This window comes from Pseudochaenichthys georgianus, unplaced genomic scaffold (assembly GCF_902827115.2).
Source record: "Pseudochaenichthys georgianus unplaced genomic scaffold, fPseGeo1.2 scaffold_1521_arrow_ctg1, whole genome shotgun sequence".
Lineage (NCBI taxonomy): Eukaryota > Metazoa > Chordata > Actinopteri > Perciformes > Channichthyidae > Pseudochaenichthys > Pseudochaenichthys georgianus.
In genome coordinates, this window is record NW_027262360.1 from 10,994 (window position 1) to 32,777 (window position 21,784).

The following is a 21,784-nucleotide window of genomic DNA, read 5'->3' on the forward strand; positions in this document are numbered from 1 at the left end:
GGAGGTGTTGAAACGATTAGTGGTGATAGTCCCGATATGTTCATATATATAGATCCATGCTTTGATTGGTTGATGCTCTCATCGCTGAGTCTGACATCTCTTGGACTGGCGAGAGGGGGCGTGGTCATGTCTGAACGAGTAGGTTGTAAAAACTGTAAAAAGAAATTTGCCTCTACTTAAAAAAAAGTACTTCCATGCACCGAGTTTAAGAACACGTGAAACAAAACATTTAAAGACATTGCACTTCAAAAGGCGGTTGAAGCGACGCCGGTCCATCAAACGTGAAAACTGAGCAAAACGAAATGACTGAAAGGTCTGTGGATAAAAGCCCAGAATGCATCGTGGAAACGGAAGATCTGCCTTCCACGCTCCGAGGGTCAAAGAAACCATGAAATATAAACGTTTATTCCTTTTTCAGTATTTTTATTATTTTAAAAAACAGTAACTCTGGATGTTTGCAATAAGAAAGATGAAAGCTCTGTTTCCACTCGTGTTCAAACCCTTAGGATCATAAACTCTGGCACCAGCGAATATTAAACACCTCAGCGTGTTTTAAACTATTTCATTATAAAATTGAAAAACATTTTACATCCCAGCGTCTCAGACATGTTTGAAAACAGTTTTTATAGGTTTCCTGTCTTCCGATTGGTCGACTCATCGTAGAAAACCTCGGAAAATGTATCCAAAAAAAGTCCTGAATATATGTGGGAAATGTCCGTGCCTGTCCCACGGCATCAACAACGTGAATCGTTGAGTGTCCGAAATAGTTTTTGCAATTATTTCTGAGTGTTTCCAAGACATGTGTCGGAAAAGTCCATTCAGGTGATAAGGTTGCTGATTGGCTAATGGTTGCACATTGTGACATCACAAAGTGACCAAAATCTGATCGGATCATTTTTTTTATCGAGATGGATCAGGAGAGGAAAAAGAGAGGGGGTCTTTGTTCCTGAGACCTTCAGATACTCTGAACACATGAAGAAGAGGGTTTTTCAGACCCAACAAAAGGAAATAAATATCTGAAAAATGTGAGCAAACATGTGAACATGACTAAAAAAGCATGAGGATAAAGTCAGACATGCATTGTGTAAACGGTCCAGAACGCATGCTGCAGCTCCACTCTCCTCAGCGCCGGGTCTCCTCTGGGACTGACCTCCAGGTGAGAGGTCAGCACGCTCACACCCAGATGGAAACCTGCTGCTCGTGGCGTCTCTCCAGGAAGAAGAGAGTCTCTGAGTCTCAGGGTCAGATCATGGATAAGAACTGGATAGAGCGTTGGAGGCGGGGCTTGTTCTTTCCTATGAGAGCTGCTCATTGGCTCATGAGGACAAAATGGCCTGACATTGTCAAGAGCAAAATGTCACAGATTACCCATCATGCCTTGGTGTGAGAGCAGAAGTACCCGTGTGTGGCTTATAGAGCAGGCAGAGGTACGTTTTCCCTTAAGCCCCGCCTCCTGTCATTAAGCCCCGCCTCCTGTCATTCAGCCCTGCCCCCGATCTCCTGCTCTCGGCTCAGTAGAATGAATGAAGAGAGAATATAAATCTGGATCCAGCATTTAAGGCATTTTACAACTCTTAGGACCTAATGTTTCTAATTTCTATCAAAGAGTTGGGTAGTCTGTATATTTGTTTTCGTCTCTTTCTCCATGTTAGTCAATGGGAAAAAGTATTTCTGGGTCCAGTGACGTCACGGACTGATACGGAAGCTGTAGTACCGCCGTTTGGCCACTAGGAATGTTTTCCTCAGAGTCCGGAGCACTTCCTGGGGGCTTGATGTCAGATCGGGATGGAGACGATGGTGGGCAGCGATCCGATCTGAGGAGGGTTGTACTTCTCGATCCTCATCAGACGCCGCAGGATGTCGTCGCGATGCAGCGGCCATTCGTAAACATGTGTGTTCTGCAGCCAGTTCGGGACGTGGCACTGAAAACAGGAGAAGGACAGGAAACACGAGTCAGCGTTTCATCACTTCCTGTCCCCTGGTCAAATTCAAAGGTTTTAGTGTCAGATGCTCAGCAGCTTCAGAGTAGAAATGACCTGAGCTCCTCCCACAATGCAACTTATATAATAAAATACAAAATAAAAAGTAGTGCAAAAAGTCTATATACATGCAACTGGTCTGGAGGTCAATGGTTTTCTGAATGTGTTTTTAGTGTGAAATCAGGTCCGAGGTTAACTCAAGCTGAAGAGATGTTAACGTTTTGTTAAACAATATGAAATGCATCAGTAAATACCCCACTGGTGGATTCAAAAGTGGGGGTTGCTACCAAGAGTCTAAATGAGACGACTAAACGTCGTACTTTTTTGTACTATTTGTTAACATTTGTCATCAGGGGCGGCGCCAGGCGGTAGCTTGGAGATGCTACAGCAACACCAACATTAGGCCTAGCAACTGCTAAGCAACCCCAAGACATGTATGTTTTTTTTTATATATGTGAAATACATAATTTGAAAAATGATTGATTAGAAAATGATATGCTACAGCACAAGTACATCTGGGTGTTTCATTCAAGCTGGGCTCCGTGTGTGTGGCACCAGCGCACGAGTGAGCGAGAGAGAGCGAGAGAGAGAGAGCGAGAGAGAGCGAGAGTGAGCGAGAGAGAGAGAGCGAGAGAGAGAGAAAGCGAGAGAGAAAGCGAGCGAGAGAGAGCAAGAGAGAGAGCGAGAGAGAGAGAGCGAGAGAGAAAGCGAGAGAGAGCGAGAGAGAGAGCGAGAGAGAGTGAGAGAGCGAGAGAGAGCGAGAGAGAGAGCTAGACAGAGAGAGAGAGCGAGCGAGCGAGAGAGAGAGCGAGCGAGAGAGAGAGAGAGCGAGAGAGAGAGCTAGACAGAGAGAGAGAGCGAGCGAGCGAGCGAGAGAGCGAGCGAGAGAGAGAGAGAGAGAGTGAGAGAGCGAGAGAGAGCGAGAGAGAGAGCTAGACAGAGAGAGAGAGCGAGCGAGAGAGAAAGTAAATCTGCTTCCAGTTCTGTGTCATCTGGTGTTGAGAGATGTTTCCATAGATCTCAATGTTGCTCTCAAAATGCCCCAGATTGATGCTTTCAACTTCAATATTTAAAAAAAAATCTTCCCGGAGCATCCCCCCGGACCCCCCTAGAGGAGGTGAAGACCCTCCTAGAGGAGGTGAGGTCCACCCCCACTCATAAAAAAATAGCACTTTACTCCTGCTTACACCTATATGCCGTGAGCTGACTATCCAGCCTTCATTGTAACAGTCGCGGGTGCACTGTGTGTGTGTGTGTGTGTGTGTGTGTGTGTGTGTGTGTGTGTGTGTGTGTGTGTGTGTGTGTGTGTGTGTGTGTGTGGTGTGTGTGTGTGTGTGTGTGTGTGTGTGTGTGTGTGTGTGTGTGTGTGTGTGTGTGTGTGTGTGTGTGTGTGTGTGTGTGGAGTGTTGCAGTAGAACATTCCACTGTAGCGACCGGTACCTCAAAGGAGACCTATCATGCTATATATTTGAATAATATATATATATATATATTATATATATATATATTATATATTATTTGACTTTAACTTTAACTATATATTTATGTGTTGTTCCTTCCTTTTCTTTTCCCTTCACTATATCTGTAAAGCGTCTTTGAGTACCTGTAAAAGCGCTAACAAATTAAATCTATTATTATTATTATTAATATATTGTAGGGCCGTACCTGTATAAGGTATATTTATACGTTTTCTTTTTCAAAATACCATACAGATCATGCATTTTAGCCATGCCTCATTTCGCTCTCCTCCACCCTGTCTCTGCATGAGCTGCAGCTGGCCACGCCCCCCTGCAAAGGAGGGGGCGGAGTTACGAGCGTCATGTTACCATGCTGGTACCATGCCACGGCAACCTCATTCTCCTGATTGGTGGAGAGTTGGCCTTATAGGCGGAGCTCCTGACGTCAGACTATTTTCAAATCTGGATCAGTCTGTATCAGCTCCGTTAAAGAGATTTGGGTACGGAGGAAAATAGAGAGGGTTGTGTGTTCTGACACGTGGTGAGTTCCCTGACACACCGGGGGCACATATTCACGTATACAAGACGTACAAAGGTGCATTTTGCATGATAGGTCCCCTTTAATGGGAAACCCTGTTTGAGCCCCCTCTATGAAACGTCAAGCTACCCCCAAAAGAAAATCTCTGGCGCCGCCCATGTTTGTCATAGATAAAAACAGTAAAGACTATAAAGAAAATAAAAATAGATCCATAATTAGTGTGCTAAATTGCAAGTATAATTTTAATAACAAAAAAAAAAAAAGATAGTTAAAGTATTAAAGCAAATAAAAACAGGAATTGTAATCTTCTGAACGTCTTTATCCAGAGTTCACATTCAGCTCTGGATGTATGCAAGTCAGCACAAGTTCAAACCCACACTCATCTGCAACCCTCACCCTAAGGATGAAGAATGCTGCTGTTTTCATGCCAGTAATGAAGCGGGAGTTTCCTGGTGGTCTCTGCTAGTTCATTGTTCCCCCTGTCCCCGCTCCCTGCCGGTTCCTCACATGATTGGCAGCCTGTGATTGGACAGTGTGTGTTTTCAGTGTGTCTGTGTCATCACACCGAGTAACAGCAGCTGATTCACCTTTTTCGCCCCGGGGAACACGATGGGAATAAATCTGAAGTTCTTGCTGCCGTTCTGGATGAACTCATTCTGGAGCTGAAGAGGAAACACAATCAAGTTCAACTGGCTCTCCCCTCGCCATCACAGGGATTCAACATACCATACTGTCCGAACCCAAAGTACAAAGTACTTCTGGGCCGCAGTAAACGACAGATGTCAGAGTGTTTGTTATATAATCTTTATAAACGTTTCGGACCTGTTTGTGGATGTAGACGGTGTTGAAGGTCCTCTCGTCGCTCTCCAGCCCCCCCACTGAGGACGTCACCGTCTCGTAGTATTTGGGACTGATGATGATGATGATCAGGTACTCTTTCTGAGGGAGGGGTGCAAAAGACATGTTAACTCGACCTGCCTCATAAAACGTGTTTGATCTAATAAAAAAGAAAAGCCACAGAGGTGTAACGTACACATGTGCCACGTCTTAAAGTCCCAAGTCTTCTTTCAAGTCTTGAGTCTCAAGTCTTAACCTTCAACTATCAAACAAGTCTAGTCGTATCCTTCAGGTCTCAAGTCTTAACCTTCAAGTCTTACCATTTTTTCATAGTCACAAGTGTCAACCCCTAAATCTCAAACAAGTCTAGTTTTATCCCTTCAGTCTCCAGTCACAAGGTCACAAGTCTTAACCTTGAAGTCTAAAGTCACAAGGTCACAAGTCCTAACTGTACAGTCTTGAATCTCAAGTACTAATGTTTAAGTCTTAGCCTTCAAGTCTACGGACACAAGTCTTACCTTTAATTCTTAAGCCTCAAGTTTAAATCTTCAAGTTTCAAACAAGTCTCTAATTGGATCCTACAAGCCTTAAGTCCTTAACTCAAAACTTCCCATCTCACCTCTCAAATCACAAGTCTTAAACTTCCCGTCTCACCTCTCAAATCACAAGTCTTAAACTTCCCGTCTCACCTCTCAAATCACAAGTCTTAGACTTCCCGTCTCACCTCTCAAATCACAAGTCTTAAACTTCCCGTCTCACCTCTCAAATCACAAGTCTTAAACTTCCCGTCTCACCTCTCAAATCACAAGTCTTAAACTTCCCGTCTCAAATCACAAGTCTTAAACTTCCCGTCTCAAATCACAAGTCTTAAACTTCCCGTCTCACCTCTCAAATCACAAGTCTTAAACTTCCCGTCTCAAATCACAAGTCTTAAACTTCCCGCCTCACGTCTCAAATCACAAGTCTTAGACTTCCCGCCTCACCTCTCAAGTCTTAAACTTCCCGTCTCACCTCTCAAATCACAAGTCTTAAACTTCCCGTCTCACCTCTCAAATCACAAGTCTTAAACTTCCCGTCTCACCTCTCAAATCACAAGTCTTAAACTTCCCGTCTCACCTCTCAAATCTCAAGTCTTAAACTTCCCGTCTCACCTCTCAAATCACAAGTCTTAAACTTCCCGTCTCACCTCTCAAATCACAAGTCTTAAACTTCCCGTCTCACCTCTCAAATCTCAAGTCTTAAACTTCCCGCCTCACAAGTCTTAAACTTCCCGCCTCACCTCACAAGTCTTAAACTTCCCACCTCACCTCACAAGTCTTAAACTTCCCGCCTCACCTCACAAGTCTTAAACTTCCCACCTCACCTCACAAGTCTTAAACTTCCCGCCTCACCTCACAAGTCTTAAACTTCCCACCTCACCTCACAAGTCTTAAACTTCCCACCTCACCTCACAAGTCTTAAACTTCCCGCCTCACCTCACAAGTCTTAAACTTCCCGCCTCACCTCACAAGTCTTAAACTTCCCGCCTCACCTCACAAGTCTTAAACTTCCCGCCTCACAAGTCTTAAACTTCCCACCTCACCTCACAAGTCTTAAACTTCCCGCCTCACCTCACAAGTCTTAAACTTCCCGCCTCACCTCACAAGTCTTAAACTTCCCACCTCACCTCACAAGTCTTAAACTTCCCGCCTCACCTCACAAGTCTTAAACTTCCCGCCTCACCTCACAAGTCTTAAACTTCCCGCCTCACAAGTCTTAAACTTCCCACCTCACCTCACAAGTCTTAAACTTCCCGCCTCACCTCACAAGTCTTAAACTTCCCACCTCACCTCACAAGTCTTAAACTTCCCGCCTCACCTCACAAGTCTTAAACTTCCCGCCTCACCTCACAAGTCTTAAACTTCCCGCCTCACCTCACAAGTCTTAAACTTCCCGCCTCACCTCACAAGTCTTAAACTTCCCGTCCCACCTCTCAAATCACAAGTCTTAGACTTCCCGTCTCACCTCTCAAGTCTTAAACTTCCCATCTCACCTCTCAAGTCTTAAACTTCCCATCTCACCTCTCAAGTCTTAAACTTCCCATCTCACCTCTCAAGTCTTAAACTTCCCATCTCACCTCTCAAGTCTTAAACTTCCCATCTCACCTCTCAAGTCTTAAACTTCCCGCCTCACCTCTCAAGTTTTAAACTTCCCGCCTCACCTCACAAGTCTTAAACTTCCCATCTCACCTCTCAAGTCTTAAACTTCCCATCTCACCTCTCAAGTCTTAAACTTCCCGTCCCACCTCTCAAATCACAAGTCTTAGACTTCCCGTCTCACCTCTCAAGTCTTAAACTTCCCATCTCACCTCACAAGTCTTAAACTTCCCATCTCACCTCACAAGTCTTAAACTTCCCATCTCACCTCTCAAGTCTTAAACTTCCCATCTCACCTCACAAGTCTTAAACTTCCCATCTCACCTCACAAGTCTTAAACTTCCCATCTCACCTCTCAAGTCTTAAACTTCCCATCTCACCTCTCAAGTCTTAAACCTCCCGCCTCACCTCTCAAATCAAAAGTCTTAAACTTCCCGTCTCACCCAGATCTCTCTAACTTTAAATTCAAGTCTCAAGTCTAAACCTTTATGTCTACAAACAAGAAAGTTTCAAGTCCTAAAAAGCACACGTCCTCCTGAGGTGCTCGTTGCCTCTAAAGCTCGTTACCTCGCTGAGGTAGCGCTCCATGAAGTCGATCTTACTGATGCTCCTGAACTGCTGCTCGAAGATATCGATCTGAAACAGAAACGTTATTGTAAACATCCAGAAGCTCCTGTGAGAAAACATTCAAATAAACTTTATACGTACGTGTGTGTCGAAGCCGTTGTGTCGCAGCAGAGCCACAAAGTTTATGATCTCGTTCACGTGTTTATCGTTGTCCGCTTCATACGTGACGAAGACCCTCCCTGTATCAGAGGGCATGGCGTTATAATGACAAGAGCATTGTTACTCTGTAATTAATCTGTAAATAATCTGTAAATAATCTGTAAATAATGTGTCTGAGGACAGGGGGTCTGAGGACAGAGGGTCTGAGGACAGAGGGTCTAAGGACAGAGGGTCTAAGGACAGAGGGTCTGAGGACAGAGGGTCTGAGGACAGAGGGTCTGAGGACAGAGGGTCTGAGGACAGAGGGTCTGAGGACAGAGGGTCTAAGGACAGAGGGTCTGAGGACAGAGGGTCTGAGGACAGAGGGTCTAAGGACAGAGGGTCTAAGGACAGAGGGTCTGAGGACAGAGGGTCTGAGGATAGAGGGTCTGAGGATAGAGGGTCTGAGGATAGAGGGTCTAAGGACAGAGGGTCTGAGGACAGAGGGTCTGAGGACAGAGGGTTTCATGTGATGGTGAGCACTCACTCTGCTCCAGAGACAGCGGCGTGCTGTGAGGCTGCTTCTGTTTAGCGGGGGCCATGTGGTCTCTGCAGGAAATACGTTATTCAATCATTCTATTAAATAACTAGAGACATGCAACATGGGGGGGGGGGGGTGCAACATGGGGGGGGGGGTGCAACATGGGGGGATGGTGCAACATGAGGGGGTGCAGCAACATGGGGGGGTGCAACATGGGGGGGGGGTGCAACATGGGGGGGGGGGTGCAACATGGGGGGGGGGTGCAACATGGGGGGGGGGGTGCAACATGGGGGGGGGGGGGTGCAACATGGGGGGGGGGTCTGATCTGTTACAGAGTCAATATCATGTTGATCAAGAGACCGGACGCAGAAGTCAAATGAGCGGAACAGAAATGTGATTATTTATTTGGCTTTTTTAACACTTTTATCCGTTTCTATAGCTTTTATTTTAAAGGTTTTTTTATGCTTTTAATTCACAATGTTAGGTCCTGTTTATTTAAAAAGGAAAGTTAATCTTAAAAGTATAAAAATAAAATAGTAAAATAAAATCCAAACAGTAAGGAAATTAGCAGCAACATCTGATAACCTGAGCGCCGGTTAGTCTCCTGTGAGACAGAACTAAATTAAGATATCTCTGATGTCATGAACTCACATGTGAGAGAATCCGGCTCCAGGAGGTCTGCTGGGGTCAGGGTCTGAAGAGAAGACAGAGAGGACTCTTTAAAGTAGAGACACTACATACTGATATACACCTGAACATCAGCAGGAGAGGACTCTTTAAAGTAGAGACACTACATACTGATATACACCTGAACATCAGCAGGAGAGGACTCTTTAAAGTAGAGACACTACACACTGATATACACCTGAACATCAGCAGGAGAGGACTCTTTAAAGTAGAGACACTACATACTGATATACCTGAACATCAGCAGGAGAGGACTCTTTAAAGTAGAGACACTACATACTGATATACACCTGAACATCAGCAGGAGAGGACTCTTTAAAGTAGAGACACTACATACTGATATACACCTGAACATCAGCAGGAGAGAACTCTTTAAAGTAGAGCCACTACATACTGATATACACCTGAACATCAACAGGAGAGGACTCTTTAAAGTAGAGACGCTACATACTGATATACACCTGAACATCAGCAGGAGAGGACTCTTTAAAGTAGAGACGCTACATACTGATATACACCTGAACATCAGCAGGAGAGGACTCTTTAAAGTAGAGACACTACATACTGATATACACCTGAACATCAGCAGGAGAGAACTCTTTAAAGTAGAGACACTACATACTGATATACACCTGAACATCAGCAGGAGAGGACTATTTAAAGTAGAGACACTACATACTGATATACACCTGAACATCAGCAGGAGAGGACTCTTTAAAGTAGAGACACTACATGCTGATATACACCTGAACATCAGCAGGAGAGGACTCTTTAAAGTAGAGACACTACATACTGATATACACCTGAACATCAGCAGGAGAGGACTCTTTAAAGTAGAGACACTACATACTGATATACACCTGAACATCAGCAGGAGAGGACTCTTTAAAGTAGAGACACTACATACTGATATACACCTGAACATCAGCAGGAGAGGACTCTTTAAAGTAGAGACACTACATACTGATATACACCTGAACATCAGCAGGAGAGGACTCTTTAAAGTAGAGACACTACATACTGATATACACCTGAACATCAGCAGGAGAGGACTCTTTAAAGTAGAGACACTACATACTGATATACACCTGAACATCAGCAGGAGAGGACTCTTTAAAGTAGAGACTCTACATACTGATATACACCTGAACATCAGCAGGAGAGGACTCTTTAAAGTAGAGACGCTACATACTGATATACACCTGAACATCAGCAGGAGAGGACTCTTTAAAGTAGAGACACTACATACTGATATACACCTGAACATCAGCAGGAGAGGACTCTTTAAAGTAGAGACACTACAGACTGATATACACCTGAACATCAGCAGGAGAGGACTCTTTAAAGTAGAGACACTACATACTGATATACACCTAACATCAGCAGGAGAGGACTCTTTAAAGTAGAGACACTACATACTGATATACACCTGAACATCAGCAGGAGAGGACTCTTTAAAGTAGAGACACTACATACTGATATACACCTGAACATCAGCAGGAGAGGACTCTTTAAAGTAGAGACTCTACATACTGATATACACCTGAACATCAGCAGGAGAGGACTCTTTAAAGTAGAGACACTACATACTGATATACAGCTGAACATCATCAGGAGAGGACTCTTTAAAGTAGAGACGCTACATACTGATATACACCTGAACATCAGCAGGAGAGCACTCTTTAAAGTAGAGACACTACATACTGATATACACCTGAACATCAGCAGGAGAGGACTCTTTAAAGTAGAGACACTACATACTGATATACACCTGAACATCAGCAGGAGAGGACTCTTTAAAGTAGAGACACTACATACTGATATACACCTGAACATCAGCAGGAGAGGACTCTTTAAAGTAGAGACACTACATACTGATATACACCTGAACATCAGCAGGAGAGGACTCTTTAAAGTAGAGACACTACATACTGATATACACCTGAACATCAGCAGGAGAGGACTCTTTAAAGTAGAGACTCTACATACTGATATACACCTGAACATCAGCAGGAGAGGACTCTTTAAAGTAGAGACGCTACATACTGATATACACCTGAACATCAGCAGGAGAGCACTCTTTAAAGTAGAGACGCTACATACTGATATACACCTGAACATCAGCAGGAGAGGACTCTTTAAAGTAGAGACACTACATACTGATATACACCTGAACATCAGCAGGAGAGGACTCTTTAAAGTAGAGACACTACATACTGATATACACCTGAACATCAGCAGGAGAGGACTCTTTAAAGTAGAGACACTACATACTGATATACACCTGAACATCAGCAGGAGAGGACTCTTTAAAGTAGAGACACTACATACTGATATACACCTGAACATCAGCAGGAGAGGACTCTTTAAAGTAGAGACACTACATACTGATATACACCTGAACATCAGCAGGAGAGGACTCTTTAAAGTAGAGACACTACATACTGATATACACCTGAACATCATCAGGAGAGGACTCTTTAAAGTAGAGACACTACATACTGATATACACCTGAACATCATCAGGAGAGGACTCTTTAAAGTAGAGACGCTACATACTGATATACACCTGATCATCAGCAGGAGAGGACTCTTTAAAGTAGAGACACTACATACGGATATACACCTGAACATCAGCAGGAGAGGACTCTTTAAAGTAGAGACACTACACACTGATATACACCTGAACATCAGCAGGAGAGGACTCTTTAAAGTAGAGACACTACCTGCTGATATACACCTGAACATCAGCAGGAGAGGACTCTTTAAAGTAGAGACGCTACATACTGATATACACCTGAACATCAGCAGGAGAGCACTCTTTAAAGTAGAGACATTACATACTGATATACACCTGAACATCAGCAGGAGAGGACTCTTTAAAGTAGAGACACTACATACTGATATACACCTGAACATCAGCAGGAGAGGACTCTTTAAAGTAGAGACACTACATACTGATATACACCTGAACATCAGCAGGAGAGGACTCTTTAAAGTAGAGACACTACATACTGATATACACCTGAACATCAGCAGGAGAGGACTCTTTAAAGTAGAGACACTACATACTGATATACACCTGAACATCAGCAGGAGAGGACTCTTTAAAGTAGAGACACTACATACTGATATACACCTGAACATCAGCAGGAGAGGACTCTTTAAAGTAGAGACGCTACATACTGATATGCACCTGATCATCAGCAGGAGAGGACTCTTTAAAGTAGAGACGCTACACACTGATATGCACCTGAACATCAGCAGGAGAGCACTCTTTAAAGTAGAGACACTACATACTGATATACACCTGAACATCAGCAGGAGAGGACTCTTTAAAGTAGAGACACTACATGCTGATATACACCTGAACATCAGCAGGAGAGGACTCTTTAAAGTAGAGACACTACATGCTGATATACACCTGAACATCAGCAGGAGAGGACTCTTTAAAGTAGAGACACTACATACTGATATACACCTGAACATCAGCAGGAGAGGACTCTTTAAAGTAGAGACGCTACATACTGATATACACCTGAACATCAGCAGGAGAGGACTCTTTAAAGTAGAGACACTACATACTGATATACACCTGAACATCAGCAGGAGAGGAACTCTTTAAAGTAGAGACACTACATACTGATATACACCTGAACATCAGCAGGAGAGGACTATTTAAAGTAGAGACACTACATACTGATATACACCTGAACATCAGCAGGAGAGGACTCTTTAAAGTAGAGACACTACATACTGATATACACCTGAACATCAGCAGGAGAGGACTCTTTAAAGTAGAGACACTACATACTGATATACACCTGAACATCAGCAGGAGAGGACTCTTTAAAGTAGAGACACTACATACTGATATACACCTGAACATCAGCAGGAGAGGACTCTTTAAAGTAGAGACACTACATACTGATATACACCTGAACATCAGCAGGAGAGGACTCTTTAAAGTAGAGACACTACATACTGATATACACCTGAACATCAGCAGGAGAGGACTCTTTAAAGTAGAGACACTACATACTGATATACACCTGAACATCAGCAGGAGAGGACTCTTTAAAGTAGAGACACTACATACTGATATACACCTGAACATCAGCAGGAGAGGACTCTTTAAAGTAGAGACACTACATACTGATATACACCTGAACATCAGCAGGAGAGGACTCTTTAAAGTAGAGACACTACATACTGATATACACCTGAACATCAGCAGGAGAGGACTCTTTAAAGTAGAGACTCTACATACTGATATACACCTGAACATCAGCAGGAGAGGACTCTTTAAAGTAGAGACACTACATACTGATATACAGCTGAACATCATCAGGAGAGGACTCTTTAAAGTAGAGACGCTACATACTGATATACAGCTGAACATCATCAGGAGAGGACTCTTTAAAGTAGAGACGCTACATACTGATATACACCTGATCATCAGCAGGAGAGGACTCTTTAAAGTAGAGACACTACATACGGATATACACCTGAACATCAGCAGGAGAGGACTCTTTAAAGTAGAGACACTACACACTGATATACACCTGAACATCAGCAGGAGAGGACTCTTTAAAGTAGAGACACTACATGCTGATATACACCTGAACATCAGCAGGAGAGGACTCTTTAAAGTAGAGACGCTACATACTGATATACACCTGAACATCAGCAGGAGAGCACTCTTTAAAGTAGAGACACTACATACTGATATACACCTGAACATCAGCAGGAGAGGACTCTTTAAAGTAGAGACACTACATACTGATATACACCTGAACATCAGCAGGAGAGGACTCTTTAAAGTAGAGACACTACATACTGATATACACCTGAACATCAGCAGGAGAGGACTCTTTAAAGTAGAGACACTACATACTGATATACACCTGAACATCAGCAGGAGAGGACTCTTTAAAGTAGAGACACTACATACTGATATACACCTGAACATCAGCAGGAGAGGACTCTTTAAAGTAGAGACACTACATACTGATATACACCTGAACATCAGCAGGAGAGGACTCTTTAAAGTAGAGACGCTACATACTGATATACACCTGATCATCAGCAGGAGAGGACTCTTTAAAGTAGAGACACTACACACTGATATACACCTGAACATCAGCAGGAGAGGACTCTTTAAAGTAGAGACACTACATACTGATATACACCTGAACATCAGCAGGAGAGGACTCTTTAAAGTAGAGACACTACATAGCTGATATACACCTGAACATCAGCAGGAGAGGACTCTTTAAAGTAGAGACACTACATACTGATATACACCTGAACATCAGCAGGAGAGGACTCTTTAAAGTAGAGACACTACATACTGATATACACCTGAACATCAGCAGGAGAGGACTCTTTAAAGTAGAGACACTACATACTGATATACACCTGAACATCAGCAGGAGAGGACTCTTTAAAGTAGAGACACTACATACTGATATACACCTGAACATCAGCAGGAGAGGACTCTTTAAAGTAGAGACACTACATACTGATATACACCTGAACATCAGCAGGAGAGGACTCTTTAAAGTAGAGACACTACATACTGATATACACCTGAACATCAGCAGGAGAGGACTCTTTAAAGTAGAGACACTACATACTGATATACACCTGAACATCAGCAGGAGAGGACTCTTTAAAGTAGAGACACTACATACTGATATACACCTGAACATCAGCAGGAGAGGACTCTTTAAAGTAGAGACACTACATACTGATATACACCTGAACATCAGCAGGAGAGGACTCTTTAAAGTAGAGACACTACATACTGATATACACCTGAACATCAGCAGGAGAGGACTCTTTAAAGTAGAGACACTACATACTGATATACACCTGAACATCAGCAGGAGAGGACTCTTTAAAGTAGAGACGCTACATACTGATATGCACCTGATCATCAGCAGGAGAGGACTCTTTAAAGTAGAGACGCTACACACTGATATGCACCTGAACATCAGCAGGAGAGCACTCTTTAAAGTAGAGACACTACATACTGATATACACCTGAACATCAGCAGGAGAGGACTCTTTAAAGTAGAGACACTACATGCTGATATACACCTGAACATCAGCAGGAGAGGACTCTTTAAAGTAGAGACACTACATAGCTGATATACACCTGAACATCAGCAGGAGAGGACTCTTTAAAGTAGAGACACTACATACTGATATACACCTGAACATCAGCAGGAGAGGACTCTTTAAAGTAGAGACACTACATACTGATATACACCTGAACATCAGCAGGAGAGGACTCTTTAAAGTAGAGACACTACATACTGATATACACCTGAACATCAGCAGGAGAGGACTCTTTAAAGTAGAGACACTACATACTGATATACACCTGAACATCAGCAGGAGAGGACTCTTTAAAGTAGAGACACTACATACTGATATACACCTGAACATCAGCAGGAGAGGACTCTTTAAAGTAGAGACACTACATACTGATATACACCTGAACATCAGCAGGAGAGGACTCTTTAAAGTAGAGACACTACATACTGATATACACCTGAACATCAGCAGGAGAGGACTCTTTAAAGTAGAGACACTACATACTGATATACACCTGAACATCAGCAGGAGAGGACTCTTTAAAGTAGAGACACTACATACTGATATACACCTGAACATCAGCAGGAGAGGACTCTTTAAAGTAGAGACACTACATACTGATATACACCTGAACATCAGCAGGAGAGGACTCTTTAAAGTAGAGACACTACATACTGATATACACCTGAACATCAGCAGGAGAGGACTCTTTAAAGTAGAGACACTACATACTGATATACACCTGAACATCAGCAGGAGAGGACTCTTTAAAGTAGAGACACTACATACTGATATACACCTGAACATCAGCAGGAGAGGACTCTTTAAAGTAGAGACACTACATACTGATATACACCTGAACATCAGCAGGAGAGGACTCTTTAAAGTAGAGACACTACATACTGATATACACCTGAACATCAGCAGGAGAGGACTCTTTAAAGTAGAGACACTACATACTGATATACACCTGAACATCAGCAGGAGAGGACTCTTTAAAGTAGAGACCTACTACTGATATACACCTGAACATCAGCAGGAGAGGACTCTTTAAAGTAGAGACACTACATACTGATATACACCTGAACATCAGCAGGAGAGGACTCTTTAAAGTAGAGACACTACATACTGATATACACCTGAACATCAGCAGGAGAGGACTCTTTAAAGTAGAGACACTACATACTGATATACACCTGAACATCAGGCAGGAGAGGACTCTTTAAAGTAGAGACATCTACATACTGATATACACCTGAACATCAGCAGGAGAGGACTCTTTAAAGTAGAGACACTACATACTGATATACACCTGAACATCAGCAGGAGAGGACTCTTTAAAGTAGAGACACTACATACTGATATGAAAGCTGAACATCAGCAGGAGAGGACTCTTTAAAGTAGAGACACTACATACTGATATACACCTGAACATCAGCAGGAGAGGACTCTTTAAAGTAGAGACACTACATACTGATATACACCTGAACATCAGCAGGAGAGGACTCTTTAAAGTAGAGACACTACATACTGATATACACCTGAACATCAGCAGGAGAGGACTCTTTAAAGTAGAGACACTACATACTGATATACACCTGAACATCAGGCAGGAGAGGACTCTTTAAAGTAGAGACAGCTACATACTGATATACACCTGAACATCAGCAGGAGAGGCACTCTTTAAAGTAGAGACACTACATACTGATATACACCTGAACATCAGCAGGAGAGGACTCTTTAAAGTAGAGACACTACATACTGATATACACCTGAACATCAGCAGGAGAGGACTCTTTAAATTAGAGACACTACATACTGATATACACCTGAACATCAGCAGGAGAGGACTCTTTAAAGTAGAGACACTACATACTGATATACACCTGAACATCAGCAGGAGAGGACTCTTTAAAGTAGAGACACTACATACTGATATACACCTGAACATCAGCAGGAGAGGACTCTTTAAAGTAGAGACACTACATACTGATATACACCTGAACATCAGCAGGAGAGGACTCTTTAAAGTAGAGACGCTACATACTGATATGCACCCTGATCATCAGCAGGAGAGGACTCTTTAAAGTAGAGACGCTACACACTGATATGCACCTGAACATCAGCAGGAGAGCACTCTTTAAAGTAGACACACTACATACTGATATACACCTGAACATCAGCAGGAGAGGACTCTTTAAGTAGAGACACTACATGCTGATATACACCTGAACATCAGCAGGAGAGGACTCTTTAAAGTAGAGACCTACATGCTGATATACACCTGAACATCAGCAGGAGAGGACTCTTTAAAGTAGAGACACTACATACTGATATACACCTGAACATCAGCAGGAGAGGACTCTTTAAAGTAGAGACACTACATACTGATATACACCTGAACATCAGCAGGAGAGGACTCTTAAAGTAGAGACTCTACATACTGATATACACCTGAACATCAGCAGGAGAGGACTCTTAAAGTAGAGACACTACATACTGATATACACCTGAACATCAGCAGGAGAGGACTCTTTAAAGTAGAGACACTACACACTGATATACACCTGAACATCAGCAGGAGAGGACTCTTTAAAGTAGAGACACTACATACTGATATACACCTGAACATCAGCAGGAGAGGACTCTTTAAAGTAGAGACACTACATACTGATATACACCTGAACATCAGCAGGAGAGGACTCTTTAAAGTAGAGACACTACATACTGATATACACCTGAACATCAGCAGGAGAGGACTCTTTAAGTAGAGACACTACATACTGATATTACACCTGAACATCAGCAGGAGAGGACTCTTTAAAGTAGAGACACTACATACTGATATACACCTGAACAATCAGCAGGAGAGGACTCTTAAAGAGAGACACTACATACTGATATACACCTGAAACATCAGCAGGAGAGGACTCTTTAAAGTAGAGACACTACATACTGATATACACCTGAACATCAGCAGGAGAGGACTCTTTAAAGTAGAGACACTACATACTGATATACACCTGAACATCAGCAGGAGAGGACTCTTTAAAGTAGAGACACTACATACTGATATACACCTGAACATCAGCAGGAGAGGACTCTTTAAAGTAGAGACACTACATACTGATATACATCTGAACATCAGCAGGAGAGGACTCTTTAAAGTAGAGACACTACATACTGATATACACCTGAACATCAGCAGGAGAGGACTCTTTAAAGTAGAGACACTACATATACACCTGAACATCAGCAGGAGAGGACTCTTTAAAGTAGAGACACTACATACTGATATACACCTGAACATCAGCAGGAGAGGACTCTTTAAAGTAGAGACACTACATACTGATATACACCTGAACATCAGCAGGAGAGGACTCTTTAAAGTAGAGACACTACATACTGATATACATCTGAACATCAGCAGGAGAGGACTCTTTAAAGTAGAGACACTACATACTGATATACACCTGAACATCAGCAGGAGAGGACTCTTTAAAGTAGAGACACTACATACTGATATACACCTGAACATCAGCAGGAGAGGACTCTTTAAAGTAGAGACACTACATACTGATATACACCTGAACATCAGCAGGAGAGGACTCTTTAAAGTAGAGACGCTACATACTGATATACACCTGAACATCAGCAGGAGAGGACTCTTTAAAGTAGAGACACTACATACTGATATACACCTGAACATCAGCAGGAGAGGACTCTTTAAAGTAGAGACGCTACATATGATATACACCTGAACATCAGCAGGAGAGGACTCTTTAAAGTAGAGACGCTACATACTGATATACACCTGAACATCAGCAGGAGAGGACTCTTTAAAGTAGAGACACTACATACTGATATACACCTGAACATCAGCAGGAGAGGACTCTTTAAAGTAGAGACGCTACATACTGATATACACCTGAACATCAGCAGGAGAGGACTCTTTAAAGTAGAGACGCTACATACTGATATACACCTGAACATCAGCAGGAGAGGACTCTTTAAAGTAGAGACGCTACATACTGATATACACCTGAACATCAGCAGGAGAGGACTCTTTAAAGTAGAGACACTACATACTGATATACACCTGAACATCAGCAGGAGAGGACTCTTTAAGTAGAGATGCTACATACTGATATACAGTAAACCTTATACAGTAGAGGTTTAGTGTTCCTCCTTGTCTTTTTGTTTTCACATTGAACAAGCTACAATTACAATCCAGTTTTTATAGCAGACTCACCAGTAGGGGTTGTATGCAGGGTGTTGGGGGGGGGGCCAGGGTGTGGGGCCCCTGAAGGGGTCGGGGGTGGTAACTGGGCGAAGCAGGCGGCCCCCGGTGGAGCGCAGGAGAGTACGGAGACAGCGTGTGGTGGAAACAGGTTCCCAGAGGGGGGTTGGAGCACAGAGACAGAGGCTGCCTCCAGGCTGCTGGACACCAACTTATACCCAGACGGGAAGCTCTCTGCTGGGGAGGAGCAGCTGCTGGGGTACCCCCCCGACCAGCTGCTGGAGAAACTGGGGTGCAGCCAGGCGGCGGGGGGTGCGTCTGGCGGGGGAAGGGCGTGGGCTGGCTGGAAGATAAGGTAAGAATCAGAATGTGCTACAGCAGAAAGACAGCTTGATGCTAACGAAGAACAAGACTAGAACACCTGGTGGTTAAATACCAACTATGTGCAATGTGTACCTGGCTGCTAAATCCTCAGAACGGTTTACAGGATGTGTATTTTGTAAATTGTGTAACTTTTTTTATTTTCATTTTTGTATCTTTAATACTTTAGTATTCATGCTTTAGGTATAACGGTGTCTTGTTGTAACGGTTTATGGTGGCCCTGAAGTGCAGTCAAAACAACATTCCACAGACACTACAGGCATGTTCTCCCTAAAAGTCCGCGTCACACTGTCCCGAAATGGACACCCGATGGACACACGAATATTGAATTGTGAATTTCGCACGAAGATGGCCCCGAACCACACGAAGGCAACATTTTACATTACATTTAAGACGTTCAACTGCAACGAAACAATGATGTTACAGTACTATGATACTGTACTGATATCTTCAGACTTTGTTCTTTACTTTATCCGTCTTTATATGTAGAAGATATTACGTTTTCTCCGTCATGTGGTTTCCATAGCAACAACAACTTCCCGTCAACTCGCCTTCAAAATAATATATTATATCCTTTTCAGTTTCACAGAACACACATTGGGTTATTTACATGATATGTTTACATCATTTTGTTGTGCAATAAAACAACCCGATGGACCCACGATAAAGGAAACGTTCAAATTCGGCTGTGATCGTAACATCGGGCCATTCGTGACTGAGGGTATCGAAGCCATCGTATGACCGCCGGTGGAGTTTCTCAGGCTCCGGCAGCAACTTCGTGAGCGGTGGCAAATCTTTGGCATGCCTACAAATTGCCGAAGGACCTTGAGAAGGTTCATTTTCGTGTTGAATTCGTGTGTCAATTTTGCCCTTCGTAATGCCATCGTGAGGGCATCGTGTTATCATTGGTGCCATCGGGCATTCGCCCCGATCAGAGTGAGGGCGAATGCCCGATGGCACCGAGGATAACACGAAGATGACACGACTTGACGAGATGCCCTCACGAGTGCCTTACGAAGTTGCCGCTCACGAAGTTGCTGCCGGAGCCTGAGAAACTCCACCGGCGGTCATACGATGGCTTCGATGCCCTCACGAACGGCCCGATGTTGCTACGATCACAGCCGAATTTGAACATTTCCTTTATCGTGTGTCCATCGGGTGTCCATTTCGGGACAGTGTGACGGGGACGGTGTTGGATGTGCGGCTAGGATAAGTAATAAGGGAGCTAGGAGTGATTTTCGGTTCAGTAATAGGTTAGCATTTTCGCTCGGGGCTAATTCAGAGGCTCACTGTTAGCATTGTGTTTTTTGAATTTTTGTATTCCGGATCGTATGCCACTCTATTCGACCGAATCGGTTCATAAGCATAGGCCATGGGATGCCTGGTAACTGTAGATGCTTCCACATCAATGTCATCTCCCGACGAATAGTCAAATTCATCGTTCAAAACGTCGATCTCATTGCAAAATTCCTCCATCGCTGCCATATCTGCTACGTTGAGTTGACTTCCGGTGGAGCGAAAACACAGCCAGTGACGTCACCATGTGGGACTCCCCTAATGGCGGCGGCCTGGTCCCGGAATTCCCCACCCGGCCGGCGGATAATTAATTTTCTTTTGGCGAGTAATATCATATACAATAAATATTACGATCAATATCCATTGTAAAATGAATAAACTACCGGAATATTATAGCTGTAATTGGTGTTTCCTTTCCCCTTTAACGAGTAGCCTTTCCGTAATTCTTAAAATGTCATTGTGTTTTCTGAAATGTCGTTTGGACTTCCCTTCAGACCCAGCGTATAAAAGACATGAAAAGTGCAGGTTTGCATGACAGGAGACCTTTAAAAGAGGGGTCTGACCTGAGGCCGTATCCGGGGGGCTGGGAGCAGCAGATAACCAGCAGGGGGGAGGCTGTGTTTCAGGTCCTGCCTCTGGGTGCTGGAGAGGGAGGAACCGGGGGAGACAGGGTGAGGGTTTGGGTCCCGATGGGGGGAGACAAGGTGAGCGTTTGGGTCCCGATGGGGGTGAGGGGTAGGGTCCCGATGGGAGGAGACGGGGTGAGGGTCATGGTCCCGATGGGGGTGAGGGGTAGGGTCCCGATGGGAGGACACAGGGTGAGGGTCATGGTCCGGGTGAGGGTTTGGGTCCCGATGGGAGGGAGGGGGTGAGGGTCATGGTC

The 21,784-nt window shown here is 43.6% G+C and overlaps 1 protein-coding gene across 1 annotated transcript; it reads right to left on the reverse strand.

Moving 5' to 3' along the window:
* Positions 1-415: 415 nt before the first annotated feature.
* On the reverse strand, positions 416-21,729 carry LOC117441157 (E3 ubiquitin ligase TRAF3IP2-like). The gene is made up of 9 exons (XM_034077355.2): positions 21,465-21,729; positions 19,238-19,567; positions 8,844-8,886; positions 8,199-8,260; positions 7,655-7,752; positions 7,514-7,582; positions 4,797-4,913; positions 4,562-4,636; positions 416-1,922 (listed from the first exon to the last, which is right to left on the reverse strand). The coding sequence occupies exons 4-9, from the start codon at positions 8,251-8,253 to the stop codon at positions 1,776-1,778; spliced, it is 561 nt and encodes a 186-aa protein (XP_033933246.1). The 5' UTR covers positions 8,254-8,260; positions 8,844-8,886; positions 19,238-19,567; positions 21,465-21,729; the 3' UTR covers positions 416-1,775.
* Positions 21,730-21,784: the final 55 nt, after the last annotated feature.